Source organism: Heteronotia binoei, chromosome 1 (assembly GCF_032191835.1).
Source record: "Heteronotia binoei isolate CCM8104 ecotype False Entrance Well chromosome 1, APGP_CSIRO_Hbin_v1, whole genome shotgun sequence".
Classification (NCBI taxonomy): domain Eukaryota; kingdom Metazoa; phylum Chordata; class Lepidosauria; order Squamata; family Gekkonidae; genus Heteronotia; species Heteronotia binoei.
In genome coordinates, this window is record NC_083223.1 from 23,262,613 (window position 1) to 23,289,532 (window position 26,920).

A 26,920-nucleotide genomic window follows, 5' to 3' on the forward strand; every position below is an offset into this window, starting at 1 on the left:
CCCTGGAATGGGCGACGATCAGCCAGTCGTCTATGTAAGGGAAGATTGATATCTGTTGCTGGCGTAATGTGGCTGCTACTACTGCCATGCACTTGGTGAAGACCCTTGGTGCTGTGGAGAGGCCGAAGGGAAGGGAGCAGAACTGGAAGTGCTGCTTCCCTATGGCGAACCTGAGGAATCTTCTGTGATGATGATTGATTGTAATGTGGAAGTAGGCATCCTGGAGGTCTATGGACGCCATCCATGCTCGTTCTGGGATGAGCGGGAGGATTGCCTGAAGCGTGACCATACGGAATTTCTTGTAGGTTATGTGTAGGTTGAGTTTGCGGAGGTCGAGAATGGGTCGGAGTCCTCCGTCCTTTTTTGGCACCAGGAAGTACCGGGAGTAGAAGCCGGTGCGATGGTATTGGGGTGGGACTGGTTCTATCGCGCCTTTGTCCAGCAGAGACGCGATTTCTGTCTGCAGGGGTGCGGACGGGGGTGTGGTGAGGAATCGGTGGTGCTTTGGAGTGGACGTAAACTCTATTAGGTAGCCTCTTTGAATGATGGCGAGGACCCAGGCGTCCGATGTTATGGTCCTCCAGGCAGTGTAGAATGGTTGTAGTCGTGTTGATGGGTTTGGCTGATGGAGGGAGACTGGACGGCTCGGGGCAGGGAGGTCAGAGAGACGGTTTGGATGTGGTTGAAGGTTTCTTGGTTGTTTGGCGTCTGTTTTGAAAGGAAGGTTTGGACTGCGGTGGTTTGCGCTTCCATGATTCCTGTTGCCGTGGGGATCTGGTCCCTTTGTATTGGCTGGACCTCCAGTTCCTTTGCCGATTGGATTGGGTCAGAGGTTGGGAGACTCCCAGTCGTTTCGCCCTCTTCCTGCCATCGTCTACTGATGTGAGGATGTCATCTGTAGATGAGCTAAACAGGCCAAGGCCATCAAAGGGCAAATCTTCAACCTTGTATTTGATGTCTGGTTGGAGGGAGGAGGACCTGAGCCACGCGTGTCTGCGGAGTGCTATGGCTGAGGCCAAGGTTCTGGAGGAACACTGTGCAGCGTGACGGGCAGTGTTAATTTGCTGTTTGCTCACTCTGGCCATCTCTTGCAGGGTAGTGGTGGCTGACTTTTGGGATGCCTCGGGCAGGGATGGTACCAATGCGGCGAGGGAAGTGGTGAGGTTGTGGGTGTATGCGGAAAAGCATGCCATGTAGTTGAGGATTTTGGTTGTGGCTGTAGTGAGGGCGTAAATCTTTCTCCCAATCGTGTCGAGTTTTTTGCCCTCCCGTTCTGGTGGTACCGGGTGTCTAGTCTGCTTCGACTTCGAAGACGAATGTACAATGATCGAGTTCGGAGCCGGGTGGGTGAACAGGAACTTGGAATCAGGTGCGTGTATCTTGTACAGAGCTTCAACCCTCTTGGATGTTGGCGGTACTGATGCCGGTTTGTCCCATGCTTCTTTGAGTGTTTCTAGGAGGACGGGGAGCATGGGAAGAGAGGAGCTGGATGGAAGATCCGCATGCACTAGATCAAATACGACGTCCGAGACTCTGGGAGCGTCCGTATTGAGTTTCAGATTTAGCGAGCTTGCCATGTTTGCTACAAGGTCGAGGTAGGATCTCGGGCCCTCAGACGGTGATAGGTCTGCTGGCTTGGCTATGTCGGAGTCTGGGGATTGTAGGTCCGAACCCGAAGAATGGTCGGAGTCGGAGAGTTCCTCCTCGGATCCGTCGTCGGTTCCTTGGTGCAGGTCGGGCTGAGGTGTTGTCTTGGGAGCCGCGTGTAAGGATCCCAGTGGCGACGGGAGTTTCGGTTCGGCGCCGAGACTCGTAGGGTCGTCATGGTGAAGCGGTTCGACCGATGCAGTTTGGAGTCTGTGTGTGCGATCTCGGTAGCGAGGAGACTCTTGGTAGCTGTGGTAATGGCGATCGTAGGAGGGTGATCGTCGGTGCCGTCTTCGGTTCCGTGGGGATGGAGACCTGGATCTCGATGGAGAGTAATAGTAGTGTCTCCCCCTGCGGTGGCTGCGGGAGCGTCGGCGGCTGCGGGACCTGGTGCGGCGGCGACTGCGGGACCTGGTGCGGCGGCGACTGCGGGACCTGGTGTGTCGGCGACTGCGGGACCTGGTGCGTCTGCGACTGCGAGATCGTGGTCTAGTCGGGAGAGCTCTCGGGGTCGAGGGTTCTCTGGTGAGCGCGTGGGCGTCTATTGGCTGTGAGAGATCTATGAATTTATTGGGGTCGAGAGGCCGGGTCCTAACGGATGCGGTAGAGTGCGTATCCAGCAGCTGGTCTGGTGGGGAATTCGGAATGGACGGCGACTTAGATGAGATGCGGATGATTTCCAACGGAGTGATTGACGGTGTTGCCGTCGACTTCGACGTCGGAGTCTTCGGCATCGATCCGGAGGCAGTGGCGCTCGGGTTCGGGGCCTTCGGTTTGGTGGTCGGGTTCGAGGCCGAGTCGAGAGGGCGGGTTTTGTGCTTTTTCGAGCTAACGCTACCCGTCGGGTCCGAGTGGGCGGAATCGGAACGGCGGCGCTTTTTGGGGTCGTCCGACTTCTTGGAGTGCTTGCCGGTCTTAGGCTTACAGGGACTCTGTGCCACGGAAGCTGCCGACTGCGTCTCTCCCACGAGGTGTGGGGAAGATGGCGCGGGTTGTTGTTGTCCGCCATGCGGCATGGCCGGTCGGAGTGTGGTTTCCATGAGGTGGCTCTTGAGTCTCGCGGCGCGGTTCTTGCGGGCCTGTTTGCCAAATTGGCTGCAGTGCACGCAGGAGTCTGGACGGTGGGCCTCTCCAAGGCAGAACAAGCAAAGAGAGTGGCCGTCGGACGAGGGGATTTTGGATGAGCAGCTGGTACAGCGTTTAAAAATTATCTTGTCCCTTCCTTCCATCCGCCCGGGGAGGGGGGGGGGGAGGGAGGGGAAAGTCCAGAAAGAATAGTAAGAGAAGGCTTTTTTTTTTTTTTTTTATACGATACCAGGAGAAGTAGAAGATGAAGAATTGAAGCGAAGAGAAGGTAATTGTTGGAGATTGCAATGAAGAAGTTGGAGATCAACGAGGAAGGTGCGATCCGGTCGGCGGTAAGGAAGAAACTGAGTGGCTAAGCACCTCCCCCTTGTCCAGGCATGCGCAGTAGCTGCCTCCTCCCAGGACAAGTGGGAGGCGCGCCAGATCTACGATCAAGATTGCTTTGAACTCTCCGAGGTCGGGGCCAATCCTGCGGATTACCCATATGTGTGAATGCACAGAGACCACGAAGAAGATAATAGAGTTAGTATGGTGTAAGATTCAAATGCAATCCAGAAAAGTACAAAAGACCATTCATAATAGGCTATCAGAGGCAGAGAGAAAACAGCATTGGCCATTTTGCTAAGCTCCTGTATACATGTAATGACTGAAGCACTCCAAGTCCTTGTGAAGTTCTTGCAAGAGGAATTCTAATTCAGAAACTTCACACGGGAGTCTGCTTGTCTAGTTAGTCTGATGGACCACTGTGACTTTTAGATCAACAACGATGTGTGTCAGGAGACTAAAATGTTGTAGCACTTTTCTGAATATTGTCATTTTTAATGTCAGATTTGAATATTCTTCTGATTCATTTGGCCTAGGTGTCCTAATCACACAGAGGATTTATTTATTTCGAAAATTTGGGTGTCACTTCTCCAGGCCTGCTCAAGACAGCTCACATGTAAGGACAGTTAAAAAAAAAAAGATATCAACAGGAACAAACAAAAACAAAATTAGTATCAATAAAAACATTACCAATTACAACAGCCCCCAAAAGCAAACCAGAGTACAAAAGAGCTTAAAATAGAGTACTCTAAAGTGATGTTGACAAAACAGTCGCTAGGCTAGGAGTAGATGATCAGATGACGTGGGAGAAAGAAATCCATACACAAGAGTCTGGATAAGGGTAAATGTTTTGGCCTGGAACCTGAAAGATAACAAGGTAGGCACTGAGTAAGCCTTGAGGGGGAAGGCAGACCAAAGGTGAGGTGCCACCACTAACAAAGTCTTGTCTCTGGTCACCATTCATCTTGCCTCTGAAGACAAGGGCTTGAGAAGAAGATTTCAAATGGCAGACTAGACAATATGGGATGAGGCAGCCCTTCAACTCTCCAAGCTGTGGATAGCGTTATAAGAAAGAAGCAGCACTCTGAACAGTTCCTGGAAACAGATGGGCTGCCAATGTCAGTCTTTTCAACCAGCAGTGATAAGATCCCTGTATTCAGCCTCTGACAGTAACCTGGTCGCCATATTCTAAATCAACTGAAGCTTCCAAAAAGTTTTCAAAAGCAGCCCCATATTATATTAATCTAACCTGGACATGATTCTAGGCAGGGACCATCCCACAACCCTCTTGTTTTCATTTTAGTTATATATGTAAGTTTTGAACACTTAGGACTTCTTATATTGTGTTTCACATAGTATTCTTTTTTATTTAATGGTCTTTCAGTGTATATTTTATACCTGAACCATTAAAAGCTGTTTTTGCATTGCTTCCTTGGATTCTGTATGTTTCCCGGTTTCTGTTTAATGCCTCACACATTGATTTTATTCTGTTTTATGGTTGCTATAACCGGCCTGGGAATCTGCACTGATGGAAAGGCAGAGCAAAAATGTCTGAAGCAGATTCCTAGAACACTGGTGGGTAAAAAATTCAGTTGAGCTGCAGGCAGCCAACTTATGGTGACCCTTCATGGGGTTTTCAAGGCAAGAGACATTCAGAGGAGGTTTACCATTGCCTGCCTCTGCATAGTGACCTTGGTATTCATTCCTTGAAGGTCCCCCATCCAAATACTAACTAGGACTGACCCTGCTTCAGCTTCCAAGATTGGATGAGATCGGACCAGCTTGGGCCATGCATAGCATTAACAACTACAGTGCCCTGAAGGTAACTTAAATGCTGGGATACATCAATTTGGCGTAGTGATTAAGTGTGTGGACTCTTATCTGGGAGAACTGAGTTTGATTCCCCACTCCACCACCTGAAGCATCCATCCTAACAGCCTTCATGCCAGGAGACCAAAAGGTCTGCAAAAAAGGCTATCTGGTTGCTGCCCAGGAAGAAGAGGGAACCAGAGGATGGCAGGCAGGCATCCTCCTATAGCAACTGCCCAGGGAATCAAGCAAGCGGCAAGCCACACTGAACGCAACAGGAGAAGAATGGCCACAACTGCCCATATTCCCTGCTCCATGCCACAAATTATTCGTGGCCTTATTTTCCTGCTAAAGAACACGTTCTAAGCAAAAGGTGGCATCTAGGCTTCTTTTCAAAGAACAGTGTGGAGAGCCATGCAGAAGCATTTTTTCCTCTCCTGGCTCACTCACCGCAAAAAGGTTGGACCGGCGCTTTGACTGTTTGCGAACAGGCGTTGGAGTGTTGGTGGTGGGAGGGACATCGATCCGCAGCTCCTTCTGGCTGGTACTCGGAGTGGAGGGGACGGAAGAGGAATAGTCGCTTAAACTGCCTCCTCCATTGCTGGTCTGCAAGGATTAAAATCCATTTTAGCAGAAAGAAAACCAATTGCAATTTACCTGCCACTGAACACATGAACAAATAGAAATTGGACAATGGGGTAAAGTCCCAAGGAACCAACAAAGTAAACATTACTGCGCAAAAAAAAAATCTGTATCTAAATAAATTCTTTATGACAATCTCATTTATCTTCTCTTCTAATTACAATCTCCTTTATCTTCTCCCCCCACAGCAGACACCCTGTGAGGTGGGTGGGGCTGAGAGAGCTCTCCCAGAAGCTGCCCTTTCAAGGACAAGTCTGTGAGAGCTATGGATGACCCAAGGCCATTCCAGCAGCTGCAAGTGGAGGAATGGGGAATCAAACCTGGTTCTCTCAGATAAGAGTCCGCACACTTAACCTCTACACCAAACTGGCTCTCAGAAAGAAACTGCTGATTCATAAAGAACAAAAACAACATACTCATGAGTGATACAACTATCACTTTAGAAAATATCATAGGTGTTTTGTTCCATTAATTTCCAAAATACAAATATATTAAAACATTACAATATCCTGATGGATTTTTCTTAACTATATAGTCAATTTTGAATCCTTTGTCAAAGAATCTGATTGTATCTGTTATACTGATGAACTGTAGATTGGGCAACTTGCTGACTCCCAAAGTCAGCAAGCTGTAATCTTAAATCTTCATAGTGTATTTCCAGTAGCTCTTATCATAATCTGGTAAGGGTCTTTCTGGGAGGACCTACAGCACCCTGACATCTCTGTCTTCCTTCTCAGCAAACACCTTTCAGCTGTGACCGAAGAGGCACGCAGACTCAGGCAGTAGAACAACAATATGCTTATTGTAAGTGCTCAAGAACAAAAAAGAAGGTTGTAATTTTTGGTACAATAGTGAACATGGAAACAGTAAAGATGGCACAAAGCAAAATAAAAAGCCCTGACACAACTTAACTACACATTCCCTTCCTCTAACTCCAACTGACTCACCACTCTTTGGATAAGGGAACCTTCCAAGCTGCAGCCTCTGGCTAGCTCAACCTTTTCCAGTGAGAACAACTTTCCCTTTCCAGCTGGCCCTTTATTTCCTTCCTTCCAGGTTCCACCCCCTCAGGTCTTCCCTGGGTGAGTTTCCCGTACAAAACTGCTGTGCACCCAAATCAGAGGAACAGAAGGGATCCTGGGAAATGTAGGACCAGTAGCTACTGATACAGGCTTCCCTAGAGCCTGCAGGCCACACCAGGTCTAGGATCATGACACTCCTGACAACACAAGCTCAAAGGCTGAGTCAAAATCAGAAAAGATATGAGGCAGGAAAAGAGATCAGAAAGGAACCCTCCCCCCGCCCTCTCCCAGTAGCCGAGGCTATGGTCGAGGACCTGCCTACCTAAAGGACCGCCTCTTCCCATATGTGCCCCAGAGAGCACTGAGATCCAGCTCTCAGAACTTACTAACAATCCCTGGGCCAAGAGAAGCTAGGTTGAAGGCTACTAGGGAGCAGGCCTTCTCAGTGATAGCCCCTCGTTGGTGGAACGACCTTCCAGAGATGGTGCGAGCCCTGCGGGACCTGAACCAATTCCGCAGGGCTTGCAAAACATTTCTTTTCCAGCTGGCTTTCGAGATAGAACCTGATTAATCCGACGTGTGGACATCTAGCCATCTTGTGGATATTATGATTACAGTATTTTAGCACCTATTTTATGTATTTTATCTATTTTAAATAATTTACTATGTAATTGATATATTTAAAACTGTTTATATTGTTTTAGATGAATCATGGGATCCCCATGTCTGTTAGCCGCCCTGAGCCCGCCTTGGCGGGGGAGGGCGGGATATAAAAATAAAGTTTATTTATTATTATTATTATTATAGCAACAGCTAACTCCTGGACAACACAAGCTGTCTATGACAACAGCAGCCTGGCCAATATCGTAAAAAAGATGAGGCAGGCAAGGTCAGAAGAGGAAAGTACTCCCTGCCCTCTCCTTGTAGCAACAGCTAATGACGCTCCCTGACATCACAAGCTCTCTACGACATCAGAGGTAGGCTTCCCAGTCCCCAGGTCAAGCGGGATACCCCAGTTTTGCAAGTTCCTCCCCACTGCCAGCCAGATTGATGTCTCATCTCCTTTGTGTTGTCTACTGGGCCTCTGATGTCATACAGAGCTTGTATTGTCTATCAAGGTCAATACTGTCTCCACAGGCTGGCAGCGGCTCTCCAAGGTCTGCCTCAGAGTTCTTTCACATCACCTACTTTAGCTAGAGAATGACCCAGGGATCTTCTCCATGCAAAGCAAATGCTCTGCTGAGTCTTGGTCTCTCTCCTTCACAGCCTTAATTTTATTTGCAGTAAGCAACAGTTTCACCATAAAATCTCCTCCTTTCAAGGAACTGAAGGGATTGGCTGGCTCTCTCTAGTTGAATCTCTTCCACCAGACAGGATGGACTTGGTGGAAAAATTCATGGGAAGGAAGTGGAGAAGTGTCTCTTTCCACATTGTCCTCTTCCCAATCAACCTGCTGCTTTCTCCAGAAATCTTCTCAAAGGGTTGGGAGTGTGTCTGAAACATAATGCACCATAACAGGGGACTGCAAAGACAAGGAATAATCCAATAAAATCACTTTCAAGGAAGCCACTTTGTTGTTTTTGCATTGCTTGCAATGCACACCTGTGGTGTGTTTTGTTGTGAGGCTGCCCTGACCTTCTGAGAAGATGGTCAGGCTGCTTGGGAATGCAGCCAAAGTTCAGCTTCAGCACCTCCTTCTGTGGTGCTAGGTTAGGGGTGGCCAAACTTGCTGAATATAAGAGCCGCATACAGTAGACATCAGACGTTTGAATGAAGGAAGGAAGGGAGGGAAATAGATGAGAGAGGTAGAGATGGAAACAAAGCAACTTTAACTGCATTATCCAAGCTGCCAGCTTGGGGAAGTGATTTAAAGAGACAAATGCCTTCTCCAAGTTGGCCGATGAGGTGGTGGGGGCTTCAAGAACCACACAAGATGTGTGAAAGAGCCTCATGTGGCTCCCAAGCCACAGTTTGGACACCCCTGTGCTAGATTCTGCCCACTGCGTATGCCATTATGCCACCCTCTTTAACACATTATTAACAAGGTATAGGATGCTACAGCCATTGAGGGTAGGGAACAGTCTGCTGGGGATGGAGATGGAAAATAAAACTTTGGAGCTGTATTTCACACACTCCTTCAGAAGCAGAGAGGGGCCATCACAGTTCAGGAAAGCAGGCATGAACACATGGTCTGTAGAAAGCTTTAATATGCTCCCTTGATACCGGAACTGAGGTAATGAATGCGGCACACTAAATGCAGTTTAACAGATTTAGAGACCCAGTCACTTATTAGCATCTTGAGAGATGTGGATAGTGCCAGAAAAAGAGAATGTGCGCTTATAATCATTTATTTTATCTTTGCTCAGGCTGTTGTGTTTGTCTGCGCAGTGTGCTTGTGTGTGTGTGAGGTGCCCTCAGGTCACTTTCAACTTACGGCAACCCTATGAATTGATGACCTCCAAAACATTCTATTGTTAACAGTCTTGTTGGTCAGGTCTTGCAAACTAACAGCAGAGGCTTCCTTGACGGAGTCAATCCATCTCACGATGGGTCTCCCTCTTTTTCTGCTGCCTTAAGAACATAGGAGAAGCCATGTTGGATCAGGCCAATGGCCCATCCAGTCCAACACTGTGTCACGCAGCGGCCAAAAAAACCAGGTGCCATCAGTGGGGCCAGGGAGCAGGATGTGGAGTGCAAGAGACAGCGGGAGGAGACATGGCTTTGCACATGAAGAGGAAAGACAACAAGACACACCCAGAGAAACAGAATGAGAGACCCTGAAAATGCTACTGCCCTACCTCCATTCCATCAACTGTGCAGCATTCGCTGAGGAGGAAGTCAGAAATCCTTCCCAAGATACTGGAAAGAGCCACAGAATCACTGGGAGATGGGAGAGTGACATCCTGCTACCCCGCCCTGCCCATATACAGGTACTCTGTTCCCCTGTCTGCAAGGGCAAAAAGAGGCTCAGAAGCCCTTTAAAGTTCTTTGGCAAGACTTTAGCCACAAGGGCCTCTATCTGTCCCTGCTTGGAGGGTGCATCAGATGTCCAGCCAGGTGCTGGGTTCCTCTCACCACAAAAGGAAATCTAAACAAGCGATATGAGGTGGCACTTTTTAAGCACTACATGCTGGGGGCAGGGAGCCTTCTCCCAGCAGGTTTCTTTTCTGTTATGCTGTTGATGAAACTGTTATATCCTGTTGCTACTTCATAACTACTCTCAGTTCCAAATCCACGACTCCTCCTTTGCTTATTCCAGGACTTGGAACTTTTCTCCATCTCCTATTATATCAACCCTGCTCACCCAACTCTCTGCTCTTCATCTCTGACACCTGAACTTTAAGTGACAAAATCTTATCTCCCTCTTTCCCAGCACTCAGCTGTGATTGGTTATCTCCTTGAACCATTTTCAATGGCCACGGAGTTGTGGGGGTAATTTTCACTGCTCTACTTGAGTCAGCTATAATTATTATATATGCACAGGAGGCACAGATCTCAAACAGAGGCTCAATGAGCCAAACTGATTCCAGTTTCAAAGGCCTAGGGAAGAAACTGAGGATGTGGAAATTTATTCTCAGAACAGGCTGCATAAAACAGTTTTCCAGTTTGGTGTAGAGAGCCAATTTGGTATAGTGGTTAAGTGCTAAAACTCTATTCTGGGAGAACTGGGTCTGATTCCCTACTCCTCCACATGCTCCTGCTGAGTGGCCTTAGGTCAGTCACACTTCTGCTATCACAAGAGCAATTCTCTAAGAGCTCTCTCAGCCCCACGTACCTCCCAGAGGTGTCTGTTGAGGGGAGAGGAAGGGGAAGGCGTCTGTACGCCACTCTGAGACTCCGCAAAAGGTAGGGTATAAATCCCATTCCCTCCCCTACTCCACTGGTTGTCAGAAGCTATTTCGGGGCCTAAAATCTTGAGTTGCCTGCATTTGCCACCAAAAGCTCTAAATGACTCTTCCCCTCCCCCAAAAGGCTTTTCTTTTGGGGGGGGGGGGTGCCCTACAATTAAAAATTACTGTCCTGGATGAGCCTCTACCTAGCAGGGGACAAAATTGCCCTTTTGACTTTTCTATCAGTGGAGAAGGAAGCAATTTCACTTCCTTTCCACTCAGCACTGCAACCTCCTACCACACAATGGCTATTAGTCCATACAAGCCCTGCAACCCCATTGGTGGAAGACTTGTTCTCTTAATACACAGCATGCTATCCGAGGACATTTGAGATGGCAGTAATGACAGCAAAGAAGGCATCCTTTCCCACCATCAGTATATCTATAGAACCATAACCAGCCAATTTGTTTCATATTGTTCAGAGCCTAATGATGTCTGAGCAACATGTGTTTGACTTAAATGACAGAAGCTGTAACACTTTTACTAGATTCTTCTCAGATGAAATCTCTCAAATCCAATCTGATTTGGATGGTAACTTGACTACAGATCAAGCAGCAGAGGTGTAAGTGGTCGAGTTGGTAAGAATTTTTTTTCAGAATGGCTTCTCCAAAAGATCTCAACAGGAGCACAGGAGTTGCGATGGCCACTTCCTAAAAAAAAATCCAGTCTTTATCCATCATGGCTGCTGAAATCTTGCCTAGCAAAATTCAGGATTTTGTTAACACCAATTATTAATAGCTCTCTGTTGGAAGAGGTTTTTGCAAAATCTTTGAAGAGAACTTAATTAGATCCCCTATTGAAGAAAACAATGCAGACTGTGGATGACTCAGCAAGTTACAGACTGGTGTCTGATATAACATTTCTGGGGCAAGGGGATCAAGCAGGTGGTGGCAGAGCAACTCCAGGCATTTCTGAATGACACACTGACCCTTGACCCTTTTCAGTCTGACTTCACGATAGGCTATGGGATTGAGACAGCACTGGTAGGATAAACTGAGCATTTTCAGGATAAAAGCAATGCCTCTTTGTTGGTCCTTCTTGACTTATTATGCTCCCTTGCTTTAGTATCTTGAGCAGCAGGTTGGACTACATGGGTCAGTATTATACTTAAGAGTCATTTTTTCTGTATGAAAGGATTCATAAGGTTGGAAAGAGAGATGTGGAATCTTCTCCCTGGGAGCTAACATGTGGGGTGCCCCAAGGATTTGTCCTTGCTCTTACACTGTTTAATATTTATGTTCAGAGCTAGTTCTCTGACTTTCAAAATCCTTTATAGTCTGGGGCCCTCATACTTGAAGGGCTGCCTCTCCCCATATGAACCTCACAAGGTTTGCTCTCTCTTCTTACCTCCTTCAAAGATCTGAGATCTGTGAATGCCAGAGCAAGAATACTGTGTACGGAAGCCCTTCCTGTTATAAAAGGAGCTGCCATGGAAAGCAGGGCTGCATCTTCTCACCCAATTCCTTGTCAGTCTTGAGATGCAAGCCTGTCCCCTCACCATTCAAGCTTCTTTTTGGTGGACTGAACAAAGTTTCCCTTTTGGGGAAACGCTGAGGGAAAATGGAGGTTGAACAGTTCTGCCTTCACTTTTTCACCTGCCTCTCTGCAGCAGTGGGCCTACCATTTCCTCCCTCTTCCTTTGGACTCATCTGCAAAAGCCCTTTTCATTGTTCTCCACATGCATCCCTTGCCAGCAGCAGTTATCTTGCCCCTCTACCTTTGCTGACTCCATCCGTATAAGTCTGCTCTTCTGTAGAAGTCCCAAATGACCCATCTCTCCTGCCTTTTCCTATGCATGTCCTTGGTGATTTTTAGCTTTTGATGCAGCTGCAATGACTTATTAGATGTCTCCCATTTTCCCTTATTGGTATTCTTTCTTTTTCTTGCAAGAAGTCCTACTTGTCACTCTTTTCTCTGGCAAATTACCGAGCCATAGAATCTTACCTAGCATTTTCTTAAGTCTATGAAAATCAGCATTCCTGAAGTTGTGAAAGTACTCATTTGATTGTGTTTACCTTTTGTTTCCCATAAGATCAAGGGCTCCTACATGTGCTCACTTTTCCCACAGTTCTCACAGCTTTCACTTAGTCATCCAAGTCTTTCCTACTAGCCAATACTGAGCCAAAGATAGCTGAACCCCTCATTCCTCTCCCACCTCTTGGAAGCAGAAGTTGTTAGCAAGGCATGATGGGAATTTATTAGGTATTTCACACTAAGAACTTTCCTCACAGCAGGTATGAAGGGAATTAATGTCTCCCATTATCACTAATTCTTGCTTCTCTGTAACATCAGTAATTTGTTTCACGGAAGATTCAGGTGGGTAGGGGAGTCCAGTGGCACCTTTAAGACCAATGAAGTTTCATTTAAGGTATAAGCTTGTGTGTGTGTGTGTGTGTGTGTGCACTTCTTCAGATACACTGAAACTGAAGTTACCAGTCCATACATATAGGTAGAAAATGAATAGCATATTAACATAAGCATAATAAATGCTGCTTAACAGATGCAATGACTGAACTAGCATAACCATTTCAAGAAAGCAACACCTGCATTCTCTTCCTGGTCTGGCAGTCTGTAATGGGCTCCAACACAATGCTGTTTTTCCTTTCAGGTAAACAACTTGAGTCCAGTGTATTAAGATGGTGGCTCTTACTCTCCATCCTAGAACTACTTGTGTGGCCACGCTACCAAAGAAAGGGCACAGGAATGACAAACTCAGCAGCCGCCTGAGAGCCTCAAAGCCAAGCTCAAGCATATTTCCAAAGCTGCTGCAAGATCTTTGTATTTGGGACAGCTTTTGCAGACGACATGATGGATTTTTTTGATGGATTTTTAAAAGCTCTAGCTGCATTGTAACTCAATGTGAAATTTGCTTTCTTGCCCATTGTTATCCATCTTGACCCTTCAGCATGGAATCCAATAGAAAGTCAAGGAACAGGGAAAGCACTGCAAGTCCAAAAAACTACCGACGACACAACTGAAAATATCCCCATACAGCAGCCGCAGCTCTGTGCTTGAGGTCATCAGAACACCAAATTCTGATCCAAGGTGTTCCAATTCTTCACAGAGAGGAGAGATCTGTGTAACTTGCCAAAACGCTATCAACCTATCAAAACGGACACCACTAATTTATTGTTACCTCTAAAAGGAAGGGAGAAAGTTGGCCTTCTCTGACATACCTGGCTGATGTGTATTGCAGAGACCTGAGCAGAACACACAGAAGAGTGACTCGGAGAGTTTGGTAGTGATTTACAAGGGCCTATTGAAAGCTGCTGTTTTTTTCTTGTTGCTACGATCTTCTGTGCAACTGTAAAAGAGAAAATTAGAAAGAATTTTATTACGAGGCATTGATGTAGCAATTTGTTATTTCGCCCAGGGCTTGAATCACCATCTTCGTATGTAAAGAGTAATTGCATCATTTGAACAGTAATATAAACTGGCAGTCCCGTAACTGATGGGTATGCAAACTAGGGGTAAAAGCACTTACAGTGGTAAGCCTGTGTGCAGTCTGAGGTACAGGGAATACAGATTCACAACTGCTCTCTTGACTATCCCAGTAAATATGAAAACTATTCTTAAAAGAATTACAGACTCACTTTCATTTCTTCTAATTTCCACATGAATGAGCTTGCAATAAGAACAGTTAATTGAAGCATTTATTTCAAAAGAAAGCGGAAACACAAGTTGGCAAATCATAATATTAAAGTGGTTCTGAAAGAAACACAAATCTTATAGACAAAAAGACTGCAGTTTTGGAGGGAAGGAGGAAGGTATTCATTTTTGTAGCTCCTTCTGGAGGAGTAGATCACCCCAATGGCGGCTTATATTTCAATTTAAACACAATGAGGGAGGTAACATTTGTACCTGAGGAAGGTGGGTTGCCACAGAAGATGTTTTATAGGGACAGAAAGCTTGGGAGAAAGTTGTGCCTTTGAGCCACCATTAGCCATCTTCAGGAGCCAAAAAAAAATGCAATGCTGAGACTAAAATGACACTCATGAAACACAAGGTAACAGCCTTCTAGTAATGATTTCTATTTGATAGTAACTGCACTACAGTTACAGAGTCTAAAAGGCTGGACAGATTTTAATTAAAATCCCCTTACCATGATTTGGAACATCTGCCCAAAAATATGCACATCCATCCAGGAGATTTTGTACTGTTTCTACCCAAGGCCTCCCTCTGTCATTCTGCTGGCAGCAGGGCAGCCACAGCTGTATTGCTCCTTTCTGTAGAGTCAAGTTGCCACAACTAGCTTTGGATGCACCAACAAACAGAGCAGCACCAATGGCTCCTCCCCACCCTTCCCCATGCCAACACCACTTGGGTTGCTAGGAAAGGCAGTGCAGGACCTGTGGGGTGGGGGCAATGCTGCTGAGACTTCCATGGTGCTGTCCCCCTCAGGAGTCAGCAAAGAGGAAAGCAAGGGGGAGAGGGGAATGTGGGCTTCCTGTGAGCCCTCATGAGTCCCCCACTCGTCACAGGCCCAGTTGCAGAGGGGCGGTGCACAGTGGCTGTGAAGCAGAAAACAAGCAGGCAAAGCAGTGTTCTCTGGGTTCCATGCCACAAATTCATGAGAACTGCCCAGGAGGTGCTGGGCTGGCTAGGCTAAGCCACATAAAGGGGAATTTTTGCAATCAAGGGGATGTTTCTGTGAGATTGAACCTGCCTGCGGTAACCTGAATGATCCTGCTTGAGTGTCTGGGGTGGGTGCCCTTGTGACCTGGCATCAGGGTCTCCTGAAGAGCAGCAAATTCTAGGGACTTACAACCCTTCTGATGGTCCCAACCTGTGAAATGAAGGTCAGTCTTATGCTTCATACTGCATCTTCCTTGATTAGGAGCTGTTTACCTCTTGGCCAATTCCGCAGGGCGTGCAAAACCGCCCTCTTCCGGCTAGCCTTCTAAGACGGAGCTTGGAATAAACATCACGCCATCATTAATATAACTGAGATAGTAGCATTATTAGATTATATTTTTAGACTGTTTTTAGATTATCAAAGATTCTACAAACCCTAATGTTTTTAGATTATTTAAATACTTAATTGTTAACTGTATTGAACTGTATAATCTTGTTTTATTGTTTTAATATGGCTTTTGCCATGTCCTGTAAGCCGCCCTGAGCCTGCCTTGGCGGGGAGGGCAGGGTATAAATAAAATGTTATTATTATTATTCATTACCTTTTGTTGATCAACTAGCCCAACCCCCTGTGCAATGCAGGATATTTGCAAGTGCCTCCCCACTACACACACGCCCAGTGACCCCTGCTCCATGCCCAGAAGATGACAAAAAAAACCGATGACACCTCTCCAGGATCCCTGGCCAAACTGACCTGGAGAAAAATTGCTGACTGATCCCAAACTGGTGAACAGCATAAGAAGTGGCCATGAGAACTAAGAACTGATGCAACCCTTCCTGCCCTCCTTCCTATGATCTGCCTAATTCACAGAACCAGCATTGCTCTCAGATGGTCATCTAGCCTCTGCTTAAAAACCTCCAAAGGAGAGCCCACCACCTCCTGAGGAAGCCTGTTCCAATGAGGAACTGCTCTGTCAGGAAGTTTTTCCTAATGTTTAGCTGAGAACGCTTTTGATTTAATTGCAACCTGTTGGTTCTGGTCCGACCTTCTGGGGCAACAGAAAACAACTCTGCACCATCCTATATATGACAGTCTGGTCATATATCGTATCACCAGCCAGTTGTCTCCTCTCCAGGCTAAACATCTCCAGCTCTTTCAACCTTTCCTCATAGGACTTGGTCTCTAGACCCCTCACCATCTTCATTATCCTCCTCTGGACACATCCCAGCTTTTCTATATCCTTCTTAAATTGCGGTGCCCCAAACTAAACACAATACTATAGGTAAGGTCTAACCAGACCAGCATAAAGCGATACCATCACTTCGCTTGATCTAGATCCAAAATTGCATTTGCCAAAATCTCGGTGGCCTTCTTTTCTTAATAAAGCTAACTTTGTTTCTATGACTTTTAAGTGGTTTTAACTCTCTAATTTATTGATTGATTTGTTTTTTACATTTCATATTTTCTGCAAACCCATAGTTTGTAGAGATATTCTCTCTGTGTACCTTGCACCGCTGTGGGAATATTTTTATTCATACTCTGAGGCCTTTCTTCAAAACTCGATATGACAAGTGGAAGACCTATGAGATTCACAGGAGTGGGAATCTCATCCTTCTTCCCAGCTCACTTGCTCACCTGCCCAGCACTTCCCACTCGCCAGAAAAAGGAGGAAGGGGGGGAGAAGAGGGGAGGATAGGGAGGAATGGATTGAAGGAGAGCCAATTTCCTCATTAAGATCTAGTAACTTGGGAGATATGAGCCTGACTGGTACTTCTTTCCTGGATGAAATGATGCTGGGTTATGAAGAGCCCAGAGATCCAATTCCATCGCATTATGTCTCCCATTTTGACCAAACGCATGAACTCCACGCTTGCATGTGATAGAAATTACAGGGGTGGAATTCTAGCAGGAGCTCCTTTGCATATTAGCCCACACACCCCTGATGTAGCCAATCCTCCAAGAGCTTACAAAAAAGAGCCCTGGAAGCTCTTGGAAGATTGGCTTCATCAGGAGTGTGTGGCCTAATATGCAAAGGAGCTCCTGCTAGAATTCCACCCCTGGAAATTACATAATGCAGTAACGGATCAGGATCCTTTTTGGTAGTAGAGTATTTCAGATTTTAAACATCTGATTTGCTAGCAAACTATGAAAGTATCAATAATATAAATTTCAGGGTTTTTAAGAAAATAAAATCCCATTGAATCTCATCATCCTCTGAAGTTATTTCCTACGCAGAATGCCTTCAGTGTCTGGAGTGGATATTCATTCACCCATCTGTGCCATATATTAAGGTTAGGTCAAAAACTAATTAAAGTAATACAGTAATTTTAAACCCCAGATTCTAACTTATAAAAACTCTTGGTGTATTAAAACAAATGTTGCTATTATATCTTAGGGCAGCTAATTTGATGGAAATTAGACTATTGCTTAATTGTTCCTATTAACAATATTATTATTATTAACAATAAATACCGGTAGTTACCTTCAGGACTGCACAAAGTCAAAGTGGGTGATGTTGTTTCTTGAAAGGTAAAGCATAGAAGAGGAGGAAGGCAGCATGGTATAGCCTGATCTCATTCAGTTTAGGAAGCTAAGCAAGGTGGGTACTTGGATGGGAGACCACCAAGGAGAACTCTGCATAGGAAGGAACAGGCAAACCACCTCAGCCTCTCACTTGCCGTGAAAGCCCCTTGAGAAGGTCACCATACGCACTTCTGGGGTTGGAAAATGCCGAGCTGAACTGCTTCTCAGAAAGGGAGCAGGCTGGAATTTCTACTATTCTAGGACTATAATATCATAGAAAAACATCGGCGACCATTGCTAGGAGGTTAAAATTAAAATAAAATTTTTAAAGTGTTCGGGACATTAAAAATTGGTGGAGCCGATAGAGGTGATGATTATAAGGTAAAGACTATTGGACATTACTGTTAATAACCATTTTAGAAGCCTCTAGAGGAAAAAGGAAAAAAAATTAAAGTGAAGCAGAAAGTCGCGACCGCCAGTTTGGAAAAAATAAAAACTTTAAAAATTAATATCTGAGCAGGAGGCTCTGAGGACGGCGAAATTAGACTTATTGGAAAGAGCAAGCCTCACTCTTTTAAATCTGATAGTTGAAATTTAATTTGGTGAGGTCAAAATTTTCGGTGTTTTTACATGTCAGACCACAAGCAAACCCGTGCAAGGACTGCTTCACTGGAGAAACTGCAGGACCAATTAGATGCAATGGAAGCCAGGATAATGAAAGGGATGAAAGCGATAACTGCTTCCAAAAAAGAAATTAGAAAAGATATTGAAGAGCTAAAAAAAGATATAGATGATCTCAGAAATGAGACTGTGGTGACATCAAAAAAGTGCAAGAGGTGGAAGGGAGAGTGAAAGTACATGATTTCACCTTGTTAAAAACACACAAAAAGTGGCAATTCATGACTGCAAATTGATGGAGACCCAAATATGTCTGAGAGGAATACCTAAGGATGAAGAAACTGATTTGAAAGAATATATAATAAAAATAATTGCAGAATTTTTGGAGGAAGATCCTGAAGGAACTAGAAACATGTATGATTATATGTATAGAGTGAACTCACTATATGCAAAAAAAAAAAAAAAAAATCTACCAAGAGATGTGGTTATAAGATATATGACAAAAGAAATGGTGGGAAAAATCATGAATAAAAACTTTGAAAAGACATTGATAGTGGGAGGCAGCAGAGTAAGAATTATGAAGGAGTTGCCAAGACAAATGATAAATGACAGAAGAGCATATAAGAAATTGACAGAAAAATTACAGGACAATGAAATGAGGTATAGATGGATAATACCTGAAGGTTTGAGCTTTGAGCTACAAGGAAAAAGGATTACAATTACAGGCACGCAGGAACTGCGTGGATTTTATGACGAACATAAAGAATTTGCACCATGATGGATTACAAATTATTATCTTGGAATGCAAATGGACTAAATTCGCCACAAAAAAGAAAGGCAACGTTTTATTGGATTAAAAAGCAAAATTGTAATATAGTTTGTTTACATATCAAACAAAAGGATTACAAAGTTTTATGGAATAAGCAATTGGGACTGGAATTTCATTTATTGGCTGAACAGAAGAAAAGGGGAGTGATTTTTTATATTAAACAAGAATTGGACCCGAAATTAGTGTTTAAAGATAAAGATGGAAGATTTGTAGTGGTAGAAATAACATTAAATGCAAAAAAAACCCTTGTTACTGGGACTGTATGCACCAAATGGAGCAAAGGATGCTTTTTTAAAAAGACATTATACAACAATTTGATGAAGTGACATATGATCAAGTTTTGATAATGGGGGACTTTAATGGAACAATTAAGAACATACTGGATAGGTCTGGGGGGAAAAAAATAATAAGGAAGGAAAATTGCCAAAGTCTTTTTTTGAATTAGTCAAACAAGAAAATTTGGAGGATATATGGAGGAAATTTAATCCTGAAGTGCAGGACTATACCTTTTTTTCAGCAAGACATAAAACTTTTTCCAGAATTGACATGTTGTGGGGTACTAAAAGCTTTAGGCCTTCTAACAAAGAAAATAGAGATTTTACCTAAAATAGGGTAACCCAATAATGTGGATTACAAAATAATGTGGATTACAAAATTGTCTAAAAAGTCGAGAAGATGGAGATTGAATGAAGATTTACTACAGAATAAAGAAATAGTGACATCTCTAGAAAATGAAACTAAAGCTTTCTTCCAAATAAACGATAAAGAAAATATAGAATTTCGGATGGTGTGGGATGCTTATAAAGCAGTAATGAGAGGAATACTCATTACATTGAATAATAAAGACAAGAGAGCAAAAGAAAAACAGATGCTGGACATTCAAAATGAAATAAAGAAAAAAGAAGGGGAACTGAGAAAAAGGCCAGGGAAAAAGAAAATTATGAGGGAGATTACAATATTACAAACACAAATGAGACATTTGTTAAATAAAGAACTGGAATGGAATCCGAAAAGATTGCAGCAGAAATCTTTTGAGGGAGCAAATAAACCTGGAAAATATTTGGCCTGGCAACTGAAGAAAAAGAGAGAAAGTAAAACTATTAATAAAATTGTGGTGGAGGGAAGAGAGGTGGTAGATCAAGAAGGAATAAAAAGAGAATTCTTTAAGTATTATGCCAAATTATTTAAGGGTGTTAAAGTAAAGAGAGAAAAGATGGAAGAATATTTACAAAAGATTAAAATAGCACACTTAACAGAAAATATGGGAAAAGTTTTGAATGATGCAATTGAAAAAATAGAAATTGAAGCAGCAATTAATGCAATGAAAAATGGAAAAGCACCTGGGCCAGATGGATATACAGCTAAATTTTTTAAAACTTTCAAAGAGGCGTTAATACCAAAACTTCAGAAATTGATGAACATGATAAGAATAAAAGGGAAAATACCAAATACGTGGAAGGAAGCTGTTATTTCGTTGATTCCAAAGGAATCCGGAGATGTCACGAATGTAAAAAATATAGACCAATCTCACTATTAAATAATGACTATAAAATATACACAAGAATCTTGGCAGAATGGCTTAAACAACATTTGACAAATTTTATAAAGGAAGATCAAGTGGGGTTTCTCCCCAAAAGCCAAATAAGAGACAATATTAGAACTGTTGTAAATATTATAGAATATTATGAAAGACATCCAGAAAAGGAAGTAGCATTATTCTTTGCGGATGCAGAGAAAGCATTTGATAATTTAAATTGGGACTTTATGTTTGCAGTAATGGAGAAAATGGAGTTGGGAGAAAACTTTATAAGGATGATAAAAGCAATATATACTGAACAACGTGCAAGGCTATGTATAAATGCAGATCTTACAGAAGACATGATAATTAGCAAAGGTACAAGACAAGGCTGTCCGCTTTCCCCACTGTTGTTTATAATGACTCTTGAAATCTTACTGATGCAAATCCAAGAAGAAAAAGAAATAGAAGGATTAAAAGTAAAAGGATTTATTTACAAATCTAGAGCATTTGCAGATGATATAATATTTATAAATGAAAATCCTATAAAAGTCACACCTTTGTTGTTAGCTAAAATACAAGAATATGGGGAATTGGCGGGACTTTGTATTAAGAAAAATCAAAACTTCTATGTAAAAATATGCAAGTAAACAAGCAAAAGGAATTGCAGAGGCTAACGGGTTGTGAAGTTACGTCTAAGGTAAAATATTTGGGTGTGGAGATAACAATGAAGAATATTGATTTGTTCAAAAATAATTATGAGAAGCTATGGCGCAAAATGGATGAACATATGTTAAAATGGAATAAACTTAATTTGTCATTATTGGGCAGAATTAAAATGAATATTCTACCAAGAATAATGTATTCGTTTCAAACTATCCCGATTGTGAAAGACAGTAAACAATTTAATAGATGGCAAAGAAAAATTTCAGAGTTTGTGTGGGCTGGGAAGAAACCAAGGATTAAAATGAAAATTTTAACAGATGCAAAAGAGAGAGGTGGATTCCAATTGCCAAATTTAAAATTATATCACGAAGCAGTTTGTTTAGTGTGGATAACAGAATGGATGATGCTGTTAAATAAAAAATTCTTAAGAACATAAGAACATAAGAGAAGCCATGTTAGATCAGGCCAATGGCCCATCCAGTCCAACACTCTGTGTCACACAGTGGCAAAAAATTTATACACACACACTGTGGCTAATAGCCACTGATGGACCTCTGCTCCATATTTTTATCTAAACCCCTCTTGAAGGTGGCTATGCTTATGGCCGCCACCACCTCCTGTGGCAGTGAATTCCACATGTTAATCACCCTTTGGGTGAAGAAATACTTCCTTTTATCCGTTTTAACCTATCTGCTCAGCAATTTCATCAAATGCCCACGAGTTCTTGTATTGTGAGAAAGGGAGAAAAGTACTTCTTTCTCTACTTTCTCCATCCCATGCATTATCTTGTAAACCTCTATCATGTCACCCCACAGTCGACGTTTCTCCAAGCTAAAGAGTCCCAAGCGTTTCAACCTTTCTTCATAGAGAAAGTGCCCCAGCCCTTTAATCATTCTAGCGTTGGAAGGTCATGGAAATAAATTTGGCTGGCACGCTTACATGTATTATGGGGGAAAAAAGATGGATGGTTTTTTCTCTCACCATTATATAAGAAATAATTTGCTAAATACATGGATGAAATATAAGAAATATGGAGATGAGAGAAACCCGTTATGGATAGTGCCAGCAGAAGTAATAAAAATAACAACTGAGATGGGTGAAGAAAAGTGGTTGTCGTATAATCAACTATTAAAAATACAAAGTGGCAAAATAGAATTGAAAACTGATGAAGAGCTGAATAATAAATATGATTGGTTCCAAATGCAACAAATAAAGAGCTTGGTGGATAATGATATTAAACGGAAGGAATAAGAAAAGAGCAAACAGAAATGGAAAGAGTTCTGCTTGGAGACAATGAAAAATTAATTTCAAAACTATATAAATTACTTTTAAAATGGTCTATGGAAGATGAAGTAGTGAAATCTCAAATGATTAAGTGGGCAATAAATGTAAATAAAGAAACACAAATGGAAACTTGGGAATATTTGTGGAAGAACTCTATGAAGCTTTCGACGCGTCATAGTATTAAAGAGAACTGTTTTAAAATGATGTATAGATGGTATATGACACCTAAAAAGTTGGCAAAGATGAACAATAAGATGCCAGACAGATGTTGGAAATGTAAAAAACATGAAGGTTCTTTCTACCATATGTGGTGGACTTGTGAAAGAGCAAAAAAGTATTGGCAGATGATTCAACAAGAAATTTCTAGGATCTTGGGATATGAATTTAAGAAAATTGCAGAGACTTTTCTGTTGGGATTACAAATGGAAAAATTTCCAAAAGAAGATAGAACTATAATTTGGTACTTGCTTTCAGCTGCTAGGACATTATATGCACAGTTGTGGAAGCAAGGAAAAATTCCAGAGAAATGGGATTGGATTGTAAAAGTTATGACATTGAGTGAAATGGACAAATTAACAAGAACTTTAAGAGACTGTGACTTAGAAGTTTTTAAGATGGAGTGGAAAAAGTTCAGAAGATATGTAGAAAAAGAGTGGAAAATAAAAGGACATCGGACAATTTTTGATAATGATTAAGTCTTAGAAAGAAGAAGAATGTAAATTTTTGTTTTTATTACTTAAAGGTACCTTTTAATATTAGTATTATAAGTAAATAACACCGGCGGGGGTCAAGTCACGGGGGGAGGGGTGGTTAGAAAGTAATATATGGGATAGATAAAAAGAAGTTATTAATGATGCAGGAATAAGATATTGTTACCATATGTTACTAAATAAAAATTGTTTTAACTGATAAGGTCACCATACATTGGTTGCATATTGACTGCCCTAAATTACGTAAAACATAGAAGACCACCACCTAAAAGGATGAGCTATCAATCACTGTGAGCAAAACCCAAAGCAAGGGGTACTGTAACTCCATTCAAGGGAGTGAATTTTGCCTATAAAGCCTAAAACTGACAGGCCTTGTAAATGGCCACAAGACATGAACTTCAGATGTTTGAGAGCCACAAGACAGGAAGGGAGGAAGGGAGAGGTGGAAAGAAAGCAACTTTAATGTTAAATGCACTCCCCAAGCCGCAGGCTGGTTTGGCTTAGAAAAGATATTTAAAGAGACAAATGACTTCTCCAAGCTGGCCAACAGGATGGTGGGGGCTTTGAGAGTCACACAATATGTGTGAAAGAGACACATAAGGGAGCAATGTTCACCTCTCAATAATGCACCAATCCAGAAAGAACACACAGAGAAGTGTTTCCCATGGTTTCACGGTTACAAGTCTAAGCAACCGGTCAGGGTACAAGAAACAGGCAGGGTCCAAATACCGCAAAACTTTGGATGCCCAAAACTGGTTGTGGCCAACCTTACTCCCAAGAGTCTCCAGTGCCTCTCAGATGCTGGCTTGCTTCCCAGCCATTCAGATGTACACCAGGCAGAAGCCTGAAGACTTCCCCACCATGGGACAAACATGTGCTGGACAGGAGGAAACTGACACCATGAAAATGTCATGTGAGAAAGCATTTCTCAGTGTGTGTGTCATCACTTCAGAATGTACAGATGGTCTCACATTATTTCTAGGATGGAAAACCACCACCTTCCCAAGATTGCTCTATATGGCGAACTTTCCACCGGCCATCGAAATAGAGGGGCACCAAAGAAGAGGTACAAGGACTCCTTGAAGAAATCCCTTGGCACCTGTCGCATCAACCATCACCAGTGGTCTGACCTAGCCTCAGATCGCAAAGCATGGAGGCACACCATCCACCAGGCTGTCTCTTCCTTTGAGAACGCACACATAGCTGGTCTTGAGGACAAAAGGAGATTGAGGAAGAATCGCACTGCTACAGCACCAACCCCAAATCAGACTTTTCCCTGCAGCCATTGTGGCCGGATCTGCCTGTCCCGCATTGGTCTTGTCAGCCACCAGCGAGCCTGCAGCAGACGTGGACTACTGCACCCTTCTTAAATTTTCGTTCGTGAAGTCAAGCCGAGAAAGCGAGAGAGACAGATGGTCTCACATTATTGAACTCTCCTTAACACAGAAAAGCAGCATATCAGCCAAATGTTCTCCTAGATGCCTAGTTTTCCATGAGGAAGACATGTTGTATGATGGAGAACACCCATCATATATGTGCCCACCCATCTGAAACAGAAGAGCACAGGCACATATTGGACTCCTCAAGAAGAACTCAGCATGGGACAACTGCTATGCAGTGTTGGGAACCCAAAAGCAGACATCACTGGAAGCAGCCAAACAGCATCCATCACCCTGATGACTGTTTAATTCCTACCCACCGATCCAACCGCGGCTTCTGCAGAGAGCAACATAGCGGTCATATGGGATTCTTCACACACACACACACACACACACAGGCACACAAACCTCCCCAGCATCAGCAATTCTCTCCCTTCAAACTCTCCCAACCATGGCAGAATTCCATATTTTCCTTACCACTGAACCCTTTCTCTAAGGTGCTACTGGGCTAAAATCTAGTCATCTTAGCAAGCAGGAAGTCTTGATGTTGGTTGTTCTCTTAGTTGCAAGACAACCAATCCAGAGCTCAACAATTCCAGATGCCATGTCACCATTGTAGCACCAAGTACTTGCAACCATGTGATGCCTCTCAGCCCTGACACAGATAGCCCAGGGTAGCTCAGTCTCCTCAGATCCTGGAAGCTAAGTAGGGTCACCCCTGGTTACATTTGGATGGGAGACCATCAAGGAATACCAGGGTCATGATGCAAAGACAGGCAATGAAAAACCATTTCTGAACACCTCTTGCCTTGAAAACTCTATGGGGCAGCCATAGATCAGCTGTGACTTGATAGCAATAATAAAATGCCTTTCAACAATTCTCAGTACAAACAGTTGGATTCAAGCCACTACACCGGAATCTAAGCTGTGGAGTCTTCTGAGCAAATATTCTACCTCATGAGACACTGATATTAAAGCTGTGAGCTACTATATTAATGAGCTTTCTTTGGGGCCATTTTTCCTGAGCTAAAAATGTGTAAGCCAGAGGCTAAAAAACAGTTTGTTAGCTCACTCTAACTCAACTTAGAGGGAACAATGGATCTAACCAGCATTTCCATTGATGAAAAATGAAGGAAGGGGTTTCCTGTGACCAACAAACAGGGCTGTTTGGAATCATTGAACCAGCATGGCAAGAGTTGCAGAAGTGAAGTTGTAAGAAGTGATGAAGTGGCCTTGATTGACCTAAAAAGCTAGCTGGATCCAACCCAAGTCTTCTTTATCATTTCTCATCAGGTTGTTTTGTATGACAAATATATGTGCATGAACTTCTTGTCACTGCTTGTTTATACGTAAACATTTTACACCAATCATCAGCGATGGATGAATTAATTTCTTGCCCAGTTACTTGTATACTGTCTCAATTAAGTGGTGTATTTTAAAGCAATACTGGAATTAGGAGCAATACTCCCTCTAAACTGTGGAGTCTTGTGAAAAAAAATGCTACTTTGTGAGCTACTGGCATTAAAGCTGTGAGCTAATGCAGAAATTAGCTTGCTCTGGGGGCATTTTTCCTGAGCAATGACAAAAATGTGTGAGCCGGAGGCTAAAAAACTGTGAGCTAGCTCACACTAACTCAGCTTGGAGGTTAGGAGATACTGGAGAGAAGTTACGCTAGGGTTAGAAATTCTCTTGTTATTTATTTGCATTCTAAAACACAGTTATTAGACCCTTAATAAAATCATTTGAAAAGGTTTAGGAGGGAATTATCACAATATTCATTAGAAAAAGGTGGTAATTAAAAGCCTGAAAAACGTGTCTGATTCCTAAATTTTTGAGTTTGGTTTCTAGATGCAAAGGAAATTTGCTAGGCTTCAATAAAGGTATATTTGAGGGATAGGCAGGAAGCCAGAATAACCTCTATGAGACAGAACAGGATGAAAGCACTATTTAGAGACACTTTACAGAAAAGGGACCAACAGAGGTGAAGAAATTACAGTAATCCAACTGCCAATCTTGTGCAGATTTATGCTAGCACATATTTATTACCTGCTGTGTGCATTTATTATGCCTGCGTGTATTTATTACTTGCTGCGAGACTTTCTGTGCATCACCTTCTAATAATGGCCTCAGTGTTTGGGCTGCAGAAACATTACAGGTTATTAAACAACATGTCAATTACCATAACATTAAAATGTATACATTCAGTTCTACAAAAGGGGTCTCTAATACTAGTTCTGTGTTGACCCCTCTCTGAATTTTTGTTTGGATCCTTAGTTATAAAAAGGCAAGTCACAGAAAATCTTCCATACCCCCTCATCCCATCTGTTTACTGGCTGGTCTGTCACCACTTACTGTTCCCAGCAGCACAGCAGGTATGTTGGAGGGGGGGGCAGTATTCT

The 26,920-nt window shown here is 43.1% G+C and overlaps 1 protein-coding gene across 5 annotated transcripts in view; it reads right to left on the reverse strand.

Moving 5' to 3' along the window:
• The window catches only part of AGAP1 (ArfGAP with GTPase domain, ankyrin repeat and PH domain 1), a 505,789-nt gene that overhangs the window by 375,205 nt on the left and 103,664 nt on the right, over nt 1-26,920 (reverse strand). For 4 of the 5 annotated variants that reach the window (XM_060232474.1, XM_060232465.1, XM_060232493.1 and 1 more), the window contains 2 exons: nt 13,597-13,724; nt 5,317-5,472 (listed from right to left, as the gene is read on the reverse strand). In XM_060232474.1, the coding sequence (XP_060088457.1) occupies nt 5,317-5,472; nt 13,597-13,724 (284 nt within the window). The remainder of the gene's footprint in view (nt 1-5,316; nt 5,473-13,596; nt 13,725-26,920) is intronic. The other variant, XM_060232501.1, reaches the window with a different exon arrangement.